Source organism: Phodopus roborovskii, unplaced genomic scaffold (assembly GCF_943737965.1).
Source record: "Phodopus roborovskii unplaced genomic scaffold, PHOROB, whole genome shotgun sequence".
NCBI classification, from domain to species: Eukaryota; Metazoa; Chordata; class Mammalia; order Rodentia; family Cricetidae; genus Phodopus; species Phodopus roborovskii.
This window is the reverse complement of record NW_026126541.1, coordinates 20167163-20186246: the sequence shown is the minus strand read 5'-3', so window position 1 is coordinate 20186246 and position 19084 is coordinate 20167163. Positions and strand designations below refer to the sequence as shown.

The following is a 19084-nucleotide window of genomic DNA, read 5'->3' as shown; positions in this document are numbered from 1 at the left end:
CAGCTGGTTTTCAGTACATGCTGGAATCCTGAAGAAGTAGGTCCTAAAGCCAGTGAAGGAATGGGCTTGCTAGTAAGGCGAGAGCAACCAGGCAAAGAACAAGGGTTCCAGCAGAAGGCATGATCCATATTAGAGGTGGGGTTTTCCAGCTCAAAGGGTCTGGATAAAAGGTGAGTCTTCCTGCCTCAAAGATGTGAATTAGAAATAGATCTTCCTACTTCAAGTTAAGCAAAAATCCCTCACAGGTGTGCTCTCCACTTTTGGTTTTTAGTGAATTCCGGATGTAGTCAAGTTGACAAACGAAAATAGCCACCATACCAGACAAATTCCTTAGCTGAAGAGTGTACTAGTTGAGTTAAAAAAATGGATAAATGGCATCAATTGTAAGGCAGATCAAACGGAAAAAAAGAATTATTGAGATTGAAGATAGGTTATTTGAAAAAAAAAATTGCACATTTGGAAGAGAAAAAGGAAAATGGAATAAAGAATGACTGAAGGAGTATGGGAACTTTGGTACAATATTCAAAGAATAAATATTTAAGGTATTGAGGCTCCAAAAAGACTTCAGAATGACAAAACAGGAGAAGGATCACTAAAAGAACTAATATTAACAAATGTTCCCAGGCACTGAACCAATATCCAGGGACCCTGCATGGGATTGACCTAGACATTCTGCATATATGTCATGGTTGTATAGCTTGCTCCTCTTGTGGGATTCCCAACTGTTGGAGGAGGGGCTGTCTCTAACTCTTTTACTTGCTTTGGGGACCCTACTCCTCATACTTGATCACCTTGCCCAGCTTTAATACATGGGGAGGTGTTTAGTTTTACTGCAACTTGATATGCCCTATGCTATTGATACTCATGGTAGACCTGCCCTTTCTGAAACAAAAACAGAGTAGGAGTGGATTGGGAGGTAGGTGGGAACAGAAGGGTGGAGGCGGCAGGGAGGAACTGGGAAGAGAATAGGGAGGGAAAATGGTGACCTAGATGTAAAATAAAAAAATAAATTTATTTAAAAAATTCTTCCAGGTCTAGAAAATAATACAGATATATAGGTACAGAAGTTTAGAGGCTGTAGTGGGATATTCACTTTGTCTCCTTCTGTGGCACTGACCACGCCCATTGGGGGGGTGGAGCCATGGGTGGAAGTGACCTGTGGAAGGAGGTCCGAGGGGGCCAGGAAAGGCTCTCTCTTTCTGGCCTGACTCGGACAGGAGAGGATCGGGTTGAATTTCCTGGTGTTCATCTGTCTAGGTTGTAAGTTATTTCTCCCTGAATAAACATCTATTCGGCCTATTTGTTTATCCTGATCCTTATTTACCGCAATAAAAGGCCATTTACTATTCAAGTTCAATTCAAGTCTACTCAAAGACAATTACAGTTAAGCATTCAAAAGCAAAAAGGCAGGTTCCTTCTTTCATTAATTCTTCCTTCCTTTTTATGTGTATGAGTGTTTGCCTGCATGTATGCATGTGCACTACATACATGCCTGGTGCCCATGGAGGTCAGATAAAGGCATTTTTTGTATTCATTTTTTTGTTTGTTCTTTTTTGATTCATTGCCTTTCATGATGACCTTAATGAAAAGCTCAGGACAGCAGTCTGTTGTGGGAACTTATTCAGGCAATAGCTTCTGCAATACCAGCCCATTCTGGGCATGGTCTCAGATACTCAGTGGGGACTGAGAAGTATGCTCTCTCTTTTGTGTGGTGGTCAGAGTTGCCATCAGCAGTCCCCAGGCCAAGCGTGTTCCACAGCCCCAGACCAGCAGCTTACAAGCAGCTGTTGCTGGTAGCCAGTCCCCCGACCAAGTGGGTCTGCTCTGTAGTTTATAATACTGGGTTTTAAATAACCTCATCTAGGTTGCCATTGTGCAATCAATCTATCCCTCTCTGACCCAGGTGTCTTTGTGTGATTTGAATACCAAGGTAATTGTAGCCTCATAAAGAGTTTGGCAATGACCCTTCTGCTTCTATTTTGTGGTGTTATGAGTAGTTTTTCTACTAGCCTGGTCCCACAGCTGCGTCATCCCCAAATAACACACAGAGACTCTGTATTAGATATAAAGCTGTTGACCTATTACTGGCGTTTCTTGTCGGCTTGCTCTGTCTTAAATATTAACCCATTTCTATTAATATAAGTATTTCCACGTTGTTTTATCTTACCAGAGAAAGGGTCTGAAGTTCCACTCTTTCGGTCCTACATGTTGAATCTCCCTGAATCCTCCTTGTCTCCTAGTCCCACCAATCTTGTTTTCCTATTGCTCAACAGTGCTTTGTTCATTAACCAATAAGAGAAACATATTTACAGAATGACATCTCCCATCAGTGTGGAACAATTTGAGGAGTATTGGTATTAGCTCTTCTTTGAATTTTCTGGTAGAATTCTGCACTGAAATCATCCATCCCTGAGCTCTTGTTGTTTGGGAGATTTTGATGATTGCTTCTATGGGATTATAGGTCTATTTAAATTGCTTCTCTGTTCTTGATTTAATTTTGGTAGGTGATATCTATCCAGAAAATTGTTCATTTGCCATATGTTTTCCAATTTTGTGGAGTATGGTTTTCAAAGTATGACCTGAGGATTCTCTGGGTTTCTTCCATGTCCATTGTTATGTTCCCCTTTCATTTTTTATTTTGTTAATTTGCATATTCTCTCTGCCTTTTGCTGAGTTTGGATAAAGGTTTGTCTATCTTGTTGATTTTCTCAAACCAACTCTTTGTTTCATTGATTCTTTGTATTGATTTCTTTGTATTTTATTGATTTCAACCCTCAATTTGATTATTTCCTGGCATCTACTCCTCTGGGGTGAGTTTGCTTCTTTTTTGTTCTAGAGCTTTCAGTTGTGATGTTAATTCTCTAATGTGACTATTCTTCAGTTTCTTCATGTGGGCACTTAGTGCTATGAACGTTCCTCTTAACATTGATTTCAAAGAGTCCCATAAGTTTGGGTATGTTGTGTCTTCATTCTTAATGAATTCTAGGAAGTCTTTAATTTTTTCTTTATTTTTTCCTTGACCAGGATTGGTGCAATTGCTCATTGTTTGATTTCCATGAGTTTGTAGGTTTTCTGCAATTTGTGTTGTTGTTCAGTTCTAACTTTAAAGCATGGTTGTCTGATAAGAAACAAGTTTATTCCAATTTCTTTTTTTTGTATCTGTTGAGGTTTGTTTGGTTGCTGAGTATATGGTTGATTTTAGAGAAGGTTCCCATGTGGTGCTGAAAAGAGGTATATTCTTTTGTGTTTGGCTGGGATACTCTATGGATTTCTGTTAAGCCCAATCGGGTCATAACTTCTGTTAGTTCCTTTGTTTCTTTGTTAATTTTCTGTCCGGTGGTCCTGTCTAGTGATGGGAGTGGGGCGTTGAAGTCTCCCACTATAAGTGTGTGAGGTTTTGTGTGTGATTTGAATTTTAGTAATGCTTCTTTTACAAAGGTGGGAGTCTTTGGGGCATAGATGTTCAGAATTGGGGTGGGAGGGATGGGATGGGAGGGTGGTTAGGGTGCATGTGAGAGGGCAGAGAGGGTAAAAGTGATGGAGGGAGGGAGGGAGAAAGGGAGGGAGGGAGAGGGAACTGGGATCGACATGTAAAATAATAAATTAAATAAATAATAAAAAAGTTAAAAAGAAACATGGGTGAAATAATCTGTAACACTGAGGAACCTAGCTATAAAACTGGTTGAAACTTCCCTGAGTAAAGCAGGAACTAATACCTAAAATATATATATATATATATATATATATATATATATATATATATATACACATGTAAATCTCTAAAACAGAGGTAGAGTTGAAATGTCTTAACCAGAGGTAGAATTGTATAGTGCAGCATGATAAAAATATCCTTAATTGTATCTATTTACAAAATGTCCTGAACATAAGTAAAAGTATACATACATAGAATATGGCAAGAATATTATGCACAAAACACGATAAATGGAAAGATTTTGCACGATATGACAAAATATAATATACAAATCATCCAGGAAGGGAATATAAACTTAATTTTACATAGATTACCACATATAAGAATCTATAACAATGTAAGCTATATAATACTAATAATTCCTAAGATAATTCACAAGAGGATAAGCCAATCTACCTATATTCCATCTAAACCATTCCTTTCCCAACCATACTCTATACCTGACTAAAAGAGATACCCAAGTCTAGGCATCACCTTCCATGCCCAACCCTAAGTACCAAGACCAACCATATGAAGATGAATATTATTCCTAAAAGCCAAGAGTAGGAAAAGTAGACTGAAATGAGATGATGATTGCTCCATGGAATCCTGTACAAAAAATTTTTTTAGCAACCAAATTTCTCGATGGGACTGGTTGTAATATTTGTAGCTAGTCTTTGTGTGGCAGGAAATGCTTGACTGGAGTTTTATCTGAAACTCTGGCCAGGGTGTAATATGAAGGTGCACCATTTCAGCTAGCTAGTCAGGAGTTGTCTCGAGCATAACAGTTCCAGACAGGTTTTATGGTGATGTTTGTAGTCCGGATGCATCAGATTGAGTCAAGTGGAAATGACGAAATGGGGCCCCATCTTCTTTCTGGAGAGTTCAAAGATTGCTGTTGGGAATGGTTATTATTCCTTGTGGAGAACTTAAATGACAATATCAATGTAAAAATTCCAACATTTAAGGTATGCATATAGGGAAAGGCAACAATAAGCATGAAAATGCATATGAGGAAAATTAGGATTCGGAGAAAAAACCGAGTATAGGCAAATGACAGTCCCCAGAGTTTGTTTTCTTCTGCCTTACACCAATTGGCTTCTTGATATAAGGCAGACTCTGTGAATTTAACCTTAACACCATGCTTGAATTTAGAAAAGGAAAGCCAAATCCAACTCCAAAGCCAACATGTTTACATGAACGGGGACTAAAGGAATACTAGGTAGTAAGGAGAAATAGATCCCTGTATAGAAATAGTTCACTAGAATTAAATACTTTTACCATGAATCAGATTCACTATCAGATTCATCTTCGATAAATGGTTCTTTCTGGAGAGCTATCTTTTCTTCTGTAGGTACCTATACATTCAGTGTTTTTTTTTTTTTTTTTTTTTTGGCTGTTTGAAGATGGGTGTTTTCTGTTTTTCTGTAAAGACAAGAACAGAACACTTCCCCTATCTTTGGGAGGTCTCCACACAACTCATGGGAACTACTTTGTTGGATGAATTGTCATTTCTCTTCATTATGATGTTTTTCTTGTTCAACTCAGATCTTGATCAACTTAGATGGTATCCATAGCTTTTCTTCTCCTATAGATACAAAGGCGAAATCCCTACTCCAACATAACACATATCCTTATTTCCATACTGAGGTCAATATATCCTTGAAGTAGACCGGCAGGTTTAGTTCAGAATTTTTTTCCATTGTCCAGTGTTTTTCTGTATCTGTTTACCTTTTATCATTAGCATTAAGGACATTTAATGTTAATAAGGAATTATGTAATCTGTGTTTGGGTGTCTTGGTTCTCCCTGCTTATTTATATAGAGCATTTCCTTTAAAGTACAATTAGATCTCTCACCTACTGCTTGTCCTATAGGATTGTGTGGTATACCGGTTATGTACTTTATGTTATAATACTCAAAAAGCTGTTTAAATTTGCTGGAGACATATGCCAGAGCATTGTCAGTTTTTATTTGTGCAGGTATGCCCATAATGACCATTAGCTTTTCAGAGCTCAGAGCAGCGGCCCATTGAAACCCTGAAAATGGGCATCTAGGTTGCTTCCAGGTTCTTGCTATTACAAATAGTGCTGCTATGAACATAGATGAGCACATGTCGTTGTTGCATGGATGTGGATCATTTGGGTATATGCCTAAGAGGGGGATTGCCAGATCCTGTGGTAAACTAATTCCCATTTTCCTGAGGAACTGCCATACTGATCTCCAAAATGGCTGTACAAGTTTGCACTCCTACCAGCAGTGGAGGAATATTCCCCTTTCTCCACATCCTCTCCAGTATAAGTTGCCATTGGTGTTTCTAATTCTAGCCATTCTAGCAGGAGTAAGATGATACCTCACAGTTGTTTTGATTTCCATTTCCCTGATAGCTAAGGATGTTGGGCACTTTCTTAAGTGTCTTTCAGCCTTTTTGATTCACTCTATTGAGAATTCTTTCTTCAGTTCTGTACCCCATTTTTAATAGGGTTGTTTGGTGTTTTGTTGACTAGTTTCTTGAGTTCTTTGTATATTTTGGAGATCAGCCCTCTGTCAGATGTAGGGTTGGTGAAGATCTTTTCCCAGTCTTTGGGCTGCCATTTGGTCTTGTCAACTGTGTCCTTTGCCTTACAGAAGCTTCTAAATTTGAGGAGGTCCCATTTATTAATTGTCAATCTCAGTGTCTGTGCTACTGGAATTATGTTCAGGAAGCGGTCTCCTGTACCAATTTGTTCAAGGGTACCTCCCACTTTCTCTTCTAAGAGGTCCAGTGTGGCTGGATTTATGTTGAGGTCTTTGATCCATTTGGACTTGAGTTTTGTGCATGGCAATAAACATGGGTCTATCGGCAATCTTTTACATACCATCATCCAGTTGTGCCAGCACCATTTGTTGAAGATGCTTTCCTCCTCCCATGTATACTTTTAGCTTTCTTGTCAAAAATCAGATGGTTGTAGGTGTGTGAGTTAATATCAGGCTTTTCGATTTGATTCCATTGGCCTACCTGTCTATTTTTTTTTTTAAAAAACTTTATTTATTTATTTTACATATTGATCCCAGTTCCCTCTCCCCTCTCCCTTCTTCCCTCACTCCCTCTTTCCTTCTATCCCCCCTCAAATGCAACCAAAATACCCTTCCCTCCCCTCTAACCCCCCCCCCCCCACTGCACATGTAGGGTAATGCCATCCAGGTGGGGTCATGTAGATCTGTCAAGTCATTTGAAGTAGGGACTAGGACTTCTCTCCTAGTTAAGGGAGTACCCCTCCATGGGGGATGTGTCTGCAAGGTCCTTTTGTGCACCAGGAATACATCCTGTTTCCACTGTCCAAGGTCCCTTAGACTGCTCAGGCCTTCTAGCTGAGACCCATGTTCAGGGGGTCTGAGTCAGTCCCATGCTGGATTCCCAGCTATCAGTCCGGGGGCCCATTAGCTCCTCCTTGTTCAGGTCAGCTGTCTCTATGTGTTTCTGCCGCCTGGTCTTGTCCTCTCCCTCTGCATCTGGATTCTAGTTCAGCTCAGTGTTTAGTTATGGGTGTTTGCTTCTGTTTCTAACAGGTACTAGATGAGGGTTCCATGATGGTGGATAAGTTAGTCGTTGCTCTCATTATCAGGGAAGGGCATTTATGGTAGCCTTTCCACTGTTGCTCAAATTGTTAGTTGGAGTCAGTCTTGTAGGTATCTGGATATTTCTTTAGGTTCAGTTTTTTCTTTAATCCTATAATGGCTCTCTATTTTTTGTTTTTTTTTTTCTCTCTCCCCCCCCTCTCTTTTCTGTCTTCTATTCCTCCCCTGACTCAATCTTCCTAGTCCCATGTGCTTTCCTCTCCTCCCCTTCTCTTTCCCTAGTTCCCTCTCCACTCAATGCTCCCCCCCCCCTACTCCCCATGTGCTCTGGAGAACTTGTCCCTTCCCCCTTCTGTGAGGGACCTATATGAATCCCTTAGAATCCACCATGTATCCTAGTTCCTGTAGGCTGGTGATCTTTTGTTCCAGGTCCAAAATCCATAATTGAGCAAGTACATACCATGTTCCTCTTTTTGTGACTGGGTTACCTCATTCAGGATGGTTTCTTCAAGTTCTATCCACTTGCCTGTGAATTTCAAGATTCCATTATTTTTTTCTGCAGAGTAGTATTCCATTGTGTAGATGTGCCACATTTTCTTTATCCATTCTTCAGATGAGGGGCATCCAGGTTGCTTCCAGGTTCTTGTTATTACAAATAATGTTGCTATGAACATAGTTGAACACATGCCTTTTTTGCATGGATGTGGATCATTTGGGTATATGCCTAAGAGGGGGATTGCCGGGTCCTCTGGTAGACTGATTTCCACTTTTCCTGAGGAACAACCGTACTGATCTCCAAAATGGCTTCTAGCACACTTCCTATTAATAACCCATCAATTTCATCATTGCCTTGTGCTAGAGGACCTGGCAGACCCATATGGGGTCTGATGTGTGTTATATATATAGGATGAGTCCTATTTCTGATAGTATCTTGTAAGTTTATAAACAATGAAGTTATCTGTGTATTATCAGGAAAAAATTCTGCAGACTCAATGTGTAAGATGACTCTCTGTGTGTATTGAAAGTCAGTAACTATATTGAGGGGTTCTGTAAAATCCATAGGTACCATGAGAATGGCATACAATTCTGTGCCTTTTGTACAGAATAATAAGGGATTTGAACTACATTACTTATATTTCTGATTTATATCTTGCCTTACCTGATTTGATTGCATCAGTGTAGAATGTAGGAACTCCAGAGATGGGTGTTGTTTTTACAATGCGTGGAAGGATCCAAATAGTTTTCTTTATGAATTTGATTCTTTCAATTTTTGGGATAATTGTTGGTAATCATCTTTCTCTGGTTTCTGGCATGTTGTGAATGGGTATGGGGAGAACCCCACTGTTTGTAATGTAGTGTGTGTATCTCATGGAAACATCCATTCATTCTACTGGACATTTTTACCTGTGGATTATTATGATGATTTCTTCCTAAGATGAACTCTCTAATTAATAATAATAATGTTAGTTTAAGTAGAATTTTTTGTGATTAAAAATAGATACAAGGAAGTGTTTCATATGAAGGCTTATGGGTTTCACCTAAGGAGCTACAAACATTGTAGTTCAGGTTAATGATCAAGGAAAACAACTGAGTCCCTAGGAACCAGGGTGGTTTGAATTCTTTTGATCTTAGTGTTGAAATACAATCCCAGGTTTTTAGTGTGCATCATAGCTGAAACAAAGTCTTTAAATAACATTAGGTTAGATTAGATTTTTGATAACAGTTTTGAAATGAAAAACTCTAGAAAACAATTTAAAGTTCACAAGGACACATAGCTGAGTTAAACATTGGTTAGGTGAGGGTCAAAAATACAAAGCAGTCCAGTTGTTACTAGCTGATGTACTTTCCTTGCTATGGGTGGTTGGTGATCAAAGATAATGATTAATTCTTTGTACCGTTTTTCCTTCAGTCCTCTGATATATACATACATATATATATATATATTCATATATATTATAATAATGAATGGGTGTGCATCCTAAAGATTTAAATTAGAGCTGACTGTTTTCATGTATAAATGTTTAGATTTGTGATTCCTTTAAGATTTCCTTACAATATTACCTTTCATGAAAAAAGTAAAGTGATTGATTCTTTGTAACCACAATATGTAGCTTGCCAACAAAAGACAAGACTAAGAAAAATATCCTGCTTGCTCACACTCTGTTAAACTGTAACAAGTTACTTAGATGTAAATGTATGTGAGTTCTTTGGATGGATTTGTTCTAATCATGTAAGGTATATGAAAAACATGGCTTCCTAAGCATTAATGGAGAGGTTACCTGAGTTGGCACTTGTCTGTAATCAGATTGATAACTACCTGAACTGTCATCATAGAACCTTTTTCCAGTAACTGATGGAAGCAGATGCAGAGATCCACAGCTAAGCACTGGATGGAGCTCCCAGAGTCCAGTTGAAGAGAGGGAGGAGTGATAATATGACCAAACGGGTTAAGACCATTTTGGGGATACCCTCAGACACATCTGACCTGAGCTAGTGGAAGCTCCCTGACTCTGGGCTGACAGAAGAGAAACCTGCATAAGGCCAAATTTGGCACTCTGAATGTGGGTGACAGTTGTGGGCTTGGGCAGTCTGTGGGGCCACTGGTAGTGGGGCCAAGGTTTCTCCCTAGGGCTTTAATTGGCTTTTTGGGAGCCCACTGTCTTTGAAGGGATACCTTGCTTAGCCTAGATATGGGGGGAGGGCCTTGGTCCTGCCTCAAAGTGATGTGTCAGAGTTTCCCCATGGGAAACATCTTTTCTGAAGAGTGGATGGGGTGGGTGGGGGAAAGTGGGGAGTAGGGGAGGGAGTGGGAACTGGGATTGGCATATAAAATGGGAAAAGATCGTTTTAAAATAAAAAATGATTTAAAACATGGGTTTAACTGTATTAATTATAATAATTTACTTGAGAAATAGAATATAATCACATTATAATTTCTATATTATCTGCAAGTTTTTGTTGGAGTATATAAGCTGTAGTGAGAGAATACAGAACCAGAATAATACAGAATAAAAAAGGAAACCACCAAGAGACTATGGGAGTGTCTTTTCCTCTACTCCCTCAGATAAAAATGTTCATGGATTTCCTTTCAGGCCCTGTGCTACTGGAGGCGGGTCTCCAAGCAGCAGTGGCTGTTGTTGGGAACAGGGACATTGAAGGGATAATCAAGAAGATTGTCCATGGGAGAGAGTCATCTCTTCTTGGAGATTGTCCAGTATAGGCAGAGTTTTCTCATCTCAGTCACCAGTTTCCCAAATAACCACCCAGAGTCTTAAATGTTGATTATAAATGCTCACCTCATAGCTCAGGTTTATTATTAACTAGCTGTTACATTTTAAATTAACCCATATTTCTTATTTGTGCTCTGTCACATGGTGATACCCTTATTAGCATGCCATGTTCATCTGTTCCCTCTGCCTCTAGACAGAAAGTCCTCTCAGTCCCATGACTCTACCTTCCTTCCTCTCAGCATCCTCTTAGTTTGGTTTTCCTATCTACCCTCCTCCTACCCAGCTATAGACCAGTCATCTCTTTATTAGCCAGTGAGAGTAATAAATATTAATAGTGTCCAAAAAGATTGTTTCATAGCAGTCCAGAGAGAGATTGTCAAAAGGAAGAGTCAATCTGTAGTGATATATTCACTTTGTCTGCACCTGTGGCACTGACCACGCCCATTGGGGGTGGGAACAGGGGCAGATGTTACCTGGGGAAACTAAGTCGGAGGAAGGGGACCCAGGAATTCTCTTGCTGGCAACATGGGGACAGAAGAGCATCAGGAGGCATCCTTGGGACCAGGAACTTGCTGGTGTTCATCTATGTTGTAAGTTATTTCTCCCTGAATAAACATCTATTTGGCCTATTTGTTTGATCATTATTAAACCACAATATCTGGTGTCCGAAGCACTTGCCTTAGTTTGTTAAGAGCTATTCTACAGGGATTGGGATCAGAAGGATCGTCTGCTGCCGGACACTATTTGGTGGTACACCTCCAGGTGTAATTACTACAAGTTGAGATCTGCAACTAAAAGCGTCAAAGTTCCAGGCCAGCAAAATTATACCCAAGGTAATTACAGCATCCTTTGAAATTTAAGCTGATATAATATCTGAGATCAATTGTTTCATACTTATGATGGATAATCACAATGCACAACTTTAGAAATTATTTTATTTCCTATATTATATTGTTTATGTATTTGTTCCTGCTTTACTCAGGGAAGTTTCAACCAGTTTTATAGCTAGGTTCCTGAGTATTACAGATTATCTTCACCCATGTTTCCTATACCTGTGAGATTAGTCAGACATAGATGCTTAATCTTCAAACACTTCATAGACCTGCAGAACATGGCATTTAAATGTTTTAATATTAATACTCCATTGACATGAGACACTGTTGCTCCTGACAGCACCGTGCACTTTCCCAAAGATATGTTGGGCACTGTTGTCACTCCTTCTGGAGTCCATCCTCGCCTCAGCTAATGGCTTCTTGGGCAAAGAACTGCCCCCACCTTGACCGCTGATTTGGACATGCAGTCCTATGTGCTTGCAGGAGACAAATAGAGAAGGCTGCTGAACCTTGCCAAGTCAGGGTAAGACAGCCTTTCTACCTCCCTGCTTCTGTAGTGGTCTGTCAAGTTCTCTTGGCCTTAGCCAAACTGTTTACACCAACATTGCTGTGAGACCTTGGGTGACTTCCATTAGCCTCCTCTTTCTGTCCTCACTCTACCATTTGGAAGCTGCCCATCTGCACTTCTTGACCACCTAGAATTTTTATTTTCCTTCTCAGGTCTTTGATGAGGTTGAAAATTAAATTATCACAATTATTATTCTCTCTTCCTACTTAGATATATTAGGGTCTAGACTTAAGCTTTCCAGCTAGGACAACTCTATTGTAAACTCCGTTATGCCTTTACCCTAGGACTAGCTATGTAGGTCTTAAGTTTGTATGTTCTTGATTTTCTTTTTCTTAGAGCACAATTATTATTCACTGTTTTGTATATAGTTTTGTATCAAGCCTAAATCTTTTCTTTAGACTAAAAGGGGAATTGAATTGTAGTGAGGTATTCACTTGGTCCGCACCTGTGGCACTGACCATGCCCATTGGGGGTGGAGACAGGGGCGGACATTACCTAGGGGAACTAGGTCTGAGGAGGGGACCCTAGGAGCTCTCTTGCTGGCAACAGGGGAACAGAAGAGCATCCGGAGGCATTCTTGGGACCAGGAACCTGCTGGTGTTCATCTGTTTATGTTGTAAGTTATTTATCCCTAAATAAACATCTATTCGACCTATTTGTTTCTCCTGATCCTTATTAAACCACAATATCAATCTCCTAATCATTGCCATGGATAGGATCTCACTCATGATGCTGTAGCCCCTTAGCTACTGATGGCCAAGTAAAGAAGGGTGTATAATCCAATATTTCCCATCCCCGTTTTTTCCTTGTGTTTGCTTTCCCTCAAATGGGCTCAGGAGAGTCATTCAAAAATAATTCATCATTCATGTCATTAAACATATGCTTGAGAAAAAAGGAATTGAGATTAGCACTGTCCAGGTGACTGATTTTCTTAAGTTTGTATAAACAGTCAGCCTCTGGTTTCCAGACCAGGGAATTTTAGATGCAGAAACTTGGGCTATAGTAGGAACAGCTGGAGAGATGGCTCAGTGGTTAAGAACATTAGCTAGTCTTCCAGAGGTCCCGAGTCCCATTCCCAGCAATCACATGATGGCTCACAACCATCTGTAATGAGATCTGGTACCCTCTTCTGGCCTGTAGGGATATATGCAGACAGAACACTGTGTACATAATTGCCTCGACCTGCAAGACTTCATCCTGGAACCCAAAGACCCAAGGGAGAAGCAGAGAATGACCACAAGACAGGATTCTGATCAAGTGGCAAATTTTATTTTTCTACCCGGAGCAGTTGGCAGAGCAAGATGTAGGAAAGGGGGCAGGGGAGGTAAGAAGAATGGTTGGGGACCAGGTGTTCTTGCAAGCAGAAAATAGAAAATCACAAAGAATGGGCGTTGGCAAGGTGGAAAGATCAGCAGTTATGAGAACAAGAAAGGTTACTATAGCAACTGGGCTAGTGGTTATATGTTAGGCTGATCTTGCTAAATAGGGCTAGTTACTAAATCATCAAATCTTTATGATATAACTGATGGCCAAGAGAAACAGCCAGAGTTCAGCCAAGGTTTGTTCCATAACTCATCATAGACCCAGCCTCAGTTCTCAACACATAATACATAAATAAATAAATCTTTTTAAAAAGGACAGGTATACAGAGAAAAGGACATGCCTCTTTCAGCATTTTTCTGTTGGGAGTGTGCTTAGGCAGGCACTGGCAGATGATAAGGAGTCCATATGTGTTCTGGGGCCCTCTGATCTCCCTCTTTATAAGGGAACCCCTTCATTGTTCTCATTCAGGGTGTTAGAAAGAGGTAGCAAAGTATTATAATACTGATTGGCCTTTCCTGCAATGCCCGACTGTAAATCACTCCATACAACCCCTGAGAACATAAAAAGGGGTCGATGGGGTTTGCTGGTGCGACACTCATGCCCAACAGCAAGGTGAAAGAGAGTTAAGTTGCAGAATGCTTGTGAGCAGTTGCTCAACTGAAATTAACAAAGGAGGCCTTGCTGACAATATCTGTGTTACTACACCAGTCCTCTGCCACTAAACTGGAAATCCTAAAAGGTGATCTCTCACCTTTACCTTAATCCCAACACTTGGGATAATTCTACTTACTCATCTCTCCAGCGTTTTCTCCCTTTCCTGCTCAGAGCATTTCCTGCTCCCCTCTCTTTGGGTTAGAGTCACAACAGAGTCCCCTGTTTCGTTTACTTTTATTAGAAAAACCACATCGATCGATGTGCCAGGAAGCTTCTTCTAGCTCTTCTGGTTTCCCATCACCTGGGGAGGGACACTCTCCTCTGATTTGGGGCACTTCTATCTGACAAGTCTTTCAGTCCATTTGGAGTCATCCTGGATTGAAACCCTTGTTACCAGGACACAGACCCTCTTTGCTTCCTCATAATTCCTCTTAGCTCTTCCGTTTAACTTCCTTACCTCTCCCTAAGCGCTGCCTACATTCTCCAATTCTCATTTAACCATGAGACTATTTCCCCTTGACAATTTGGAATAAGCTTTCTCCTCTTTTACCCACAGAACAGCTATTTTGGTTTCTTTACTGCACCTATTTTTATTCATGGTGCATTATAAAAGGATTATTTAAATTGCCAGGTCACTATATATTGTATTTATGATTAAAATGTTTCCTTTCAATACTGAAAGAATTTCAATTCAAAATCATTTTTTGAAGGCTAAACCTAACAGGGATGGAACACAAAGTCCAAGAGCTACTAACTTATTGTAAACTGTGAAGAATAATTAAAAAAATACAAGTTAGGTTAGGTTAGTCACCTTATAAATGATTAAATTCTTGTGGAGTTCACATTAATTAAAAAACATTAGCCACTTACCCCCTTTCTCCTATTGCCCAGCCCTTTTCACATATTCTCCGCAGTTATGAGAACAGTTGGTTAAAAATTAAGACAAGTCCCGGCTGTGTCAAGAGCAATGTTAAAATAACCTTAGACTTGACAGAAAACCCACTGTTAAGCTTGTACAAACACTTTGTTATCATAATTTGTACTACTAGTTGTAAAATGGTATCACAAGTTGTAAATTTCCAGAATGTACTGTCACCCAGGACTTAAACTCAAGCCATAAAAATTATTTTCTTATATCACCCTCCCCCCCACTTGTGACTTTTACTTTAAAAGGGACCTGTTCCCTCTATTTGAGGTTATGGTGACAGAACATGACCTGCCCATGCCCCTAACTAGTTAGATGTTCTGGTACCCTGTGGTGATGAAATAAAGTTGCTACTGCTCATTTAACTTTGGTGGCCTCATCTTCAATATTAGTACAGCTCCCAGACTCAAGATTTTTTAATGTTTTCAGAACTATATTTGTAGTCATGCTATTTGTTAATGTAATCAATTCCTTACTTACCTCTCAGGCACTTAAAATGTTTAAGCTTCTCACAATAGATAAAACTGCCCCATGCCTTGCTTGCTGCCAGGGATGTTCAAACTATGTACACGTTGGGGTCAATTTGTCTGCTTTTTCTGGTTAAGGAGAGATCAGTCCTTCAAGATGTTCCTTTACAGAAAAATCTCAATCCTGGTTTTGACAGCCAAAGGCCTATGCTGCTTTGTGCGACAGCTGAAGACCTACAACTACTGCCCCCAACAAAACTACCAGAGGCTAAGGTAACCAGTCTGGGGAATGAGTCTTTTTTATTTTAATTGATACATAGACCATTTAGATTACATGCCCAGTTATAACTCATCCTTTCCAGGTCTTAAAACAATCTGCCTACCTACCAGAGTCCAAATAAGAAATAAACCCACCAAACAGGTCCTAAACTAACTTTTTACTACTCCTTTGTTTAAAAGAACTTGTTTTACAATCACTACTTCAGTAAACCACCTTTGTCTCCTGATAAAATACTAAAGAAAAGAAGGCATACATTTTAAAGTTTAAGCTATAAGGTATAGAAAGGTGTTTTAAGACTTATAAGCACAAGTTTATATAAGGTTTGAGGACATAAAAGCTTAAGTTATGATAAAAATGATTTGAGATATGTAAATAACAAAAACGTTTAAAATATTTTCCTCCTCTGCTATTTTTATATTGACTTCAAAAGTTCATAGTTTTGACATTAACCAATAGAACTCTGATGAGCTATTAATCTATGTCTGGTAAACACTGATTGTTATTATCACAGTCACAGACTTCAGTTGTTTTCTAAGTATAGAGTTAACAATATTTCTCATTGTGCTGTAAATATCTGCCTGATCTATATACAACCAATCTTCTGGATAAAGGAACAAATGTTAATGCTTTTAACCAAAACCATTGTTATGTTTCCAAACCTTGCTATGATTCAAAGACATGAGTCAATTGCCTTTTCTACAATAATGGATTTTGATGCAGGCTACAAACAATAATAATGCTAACATATCTAAAACGTTTGCCTCTTGAAAAAGTTTGTATCAGCTTCAGGAAATCTACTTGGACCCACCACCTCTCACAGGTCAAAATGGACTCCAAATTAGTACTACCAATCAATAGTCTGTTTCCCCACCTCCCTAGTCTTCAGGCAGTGGGACCTCTTCCCTTTTCCCCTCTCCCATTTGTCCGGACTGTAGACCTGGAAATTTCAAATATATACCTAACAGAAAAATACCCCCCTTAAAATTCCTTAACTTCATTTTTCTGCCTGTTAATATACATTTGTTTCAGCAGATTTCTAATCAAGTAAAGGCTATAGATTGCTCCAACTGCTACCTGCATGTTCCCAGTCCCAAATTGTCCTTAGAGTTTGGACAACAAATGGAGCAGTTTGTCTTTCCTGGGCTTGATCAGCATTCTCCTCAACAGTGCCCTAGTGACAGAGGAAGTAGTCAAAGACAATCTCAGCATACCATTAATTATTCAGCAAAAGACTGGGATGTTAAGATCCAGACCCAGGACATATGACTGAGATGCCCATTCATCACTCATCACATCAAAGCTGGCTTGGCTGCCAGCTTATCCCAGCTTTTCTTTCTTTTTTTTTTTTTTTTTTTTTTTTTTTTTTTTAGATGGAAGATAAATTTGTATTTTATGTACAGAAAACTTAGCAGTGAGTGTACATTTAACCCAGTTTAGTGGCGAGTTCTTTGGCCTTTGCCTTTTCCAGTTTGGCAATTCGAGCCACAGATTTAGGACCCAGGACATTGCCTCCCCAGTGGCGGCGTATCTCATCATATCTGTCGTTGTAATTGGTCCTAATAGCTTCCACCAGCTTAGCCAGAGCACCCTTGTCTTCCGAGTTAACCTGTGTGAAGGCAACAGTGGTACATGTCTTCCTGTGGACCAGCCGCCCCAGCCTGGCCTTTCCCTTGATGATGCAGTAGGGGACCCCCATCTTGCGACACAGTGCAGGCAGGAAGACCACCAGCTCAATGGGGTCTACATCATGGGCGATCACCACCAGCTGAGCCTTCTTGTTCTCCACCAAGGTGGTGACTGTATTGACTCCTGCTCGAAGGACAGGAGGCCTCTTAGTTGGGACATCCCCTTTGCCAGCAGCTTTCTTCTCAGCACGGGCCAACAGTCTTTGCTTCTTCTCCTGCTTTGTCTCTGGCCTGTACTTGTGGGCAAGCTTAAGCAGCTGGGTAGCTGTTTGCCGGTCCAGCGCCTGGGTGAACTGGTTAATGGCAGGAGGAACTTTGAGACGCTTATAGAGGATGGCCCTTTGCCGCTGCAGCCGGATGTAACGAGGCCATTTGACGAAGCGGGTGAGATCTCTTTTGGGCTGGATGTCCTGCCCAATGCCGAAGTTCTTAGGCCTCTTCTCAAACAAAGGATTCACCACCTTTTTGGCCTCCTGTTTCTTCACGACGGCGGGGGCCGGGGCCACCTTCTTCCCCTTGGCCTTCTTTCCCTTGGGCATCTTGCTCGGCTGGAGAAAAGAGCTATCCCAGCTTTTCTAAGTCCCTACCTGCTACAGGATATGGCTCATGTACTCCATCTCTACCCTGAACTCTCCAGACCAGGGGCTAGTCTGCCTATAAAAATGTTTTATCAAAGTTATATAATTCTTTCCTATGATCCTGATATGTATATTGTAATCAGTCTCCATATGTCCTTTTGAGGGTTAATCTGGTATGAGGATCTTGCTATGTACTGCCTTCTCACAGCCAAAATGGATTTCCCTTCCAGTCCTGTGTGTTAGAGGCTGCCCCCCGCCCCCCAGGTAGCAGATAAGACTCCTAGCACAGATAAGACTCCTAGCAACAAAGGATGCTGAACTGGCCATATCCTGTAATCAGATTGGTGATTACCCTAGTTGTCATCAGAAAGCTTCCAGTAACTGATGGAAGCAGATGCAGACATCCACATCCAAGCACTGGGTGGAGCTCCAGGAGTCCATTTGAAGAGAGGGTAGAGGGATTATATGAGCAAGGGTGTTTGTGTGTCGATCATAATGGAGAAACCTACAGAGACAGCTGACCCAAGCTCATGGTGTAACATGAATAAATAAAAGACCCAGAGACAGATATTTGGGTTCAAGCTGAAGATCAGGGAATCAAAGTAGCTAGCCACTAGTTCTCACCTCTAGCTCAGGCTGAAGGGGCTGATCCACGCAGGAGCTCTTCCCCACGTCTCAAACTCCTGCCTCTCCTCAGTGTGGCTGGAGAATGAATGCCTACTGAGACATTGCTTCTGTCTTATACACTTCCCTAATTTTGGGATTAAAGGTTTGACTGATTCACTCTTGTGTTGATATGGGTGGCCTTGAACTCAGAGAGATGTTTTATCTCTTAATCCTGAATTCTAGGATTAAAGTTGTATACCACTTCCTCCTAGCTTCTGGCTGCTGGGATTAAAGGTGTGTACCTGGCTTCTATAGCTTGTGGCTGACTTCGCTTTCTGAATCCTCAGGCAAGCTTTAGTTAATCATAAGTAATATATCACTACATCATGGGAGCTCATAGACTCTGGACTGACAGCACAGGAGCTTGCATAGGACTGAATTAGACCCTCTGCACGTGGGAAATAGTTGTATGGTTTGGTTTGTTTGTGGGGTCCCTGGCAGTGGGATTAGGATCTATACCTGGTTCATGAGCTTGCTTTTTGGAGCCTGTTCCCTATGGTGGGATGCCTTGCTCAGCCTTGATGCAGGGAGAGGGCTTGGTCCTGCCTCAACTTGATGTGTCAGGCTTTGTTGACTCTTCTTATCATTTCTGAGAAGTGAATAGGGGTGGTGAGACTGGGGAGAGGTA

At 40.5% G+C, this 19084-nt stretch overlaps 1 protein-coding gene across 1 annotated transcript; it reads right to left on the bottom strand.

The window, feature by feature from the left end:
- Nucleotides 1-16898: 16898 nt before the first annotated feature.
- Nucleotides 16899-17772, bottom strand: LOC127233445 (60S ribosomal protein L7a). The gene has a single exon (XM_051199928.1). It carries the CDS (start codon nucleotides 17749-17751, stop codon nucleotides 16951-16953), a length of 801 nt encoding a protein of 266 aa, XP_051055885.1. The 5' UTR covers nucleotides 17752-17772; the 3' UTR covers nucleotides 16899-16950.
- Between the last annotated feature and the right edge of the window lie 1312 nt (nucleotides 17773-19084).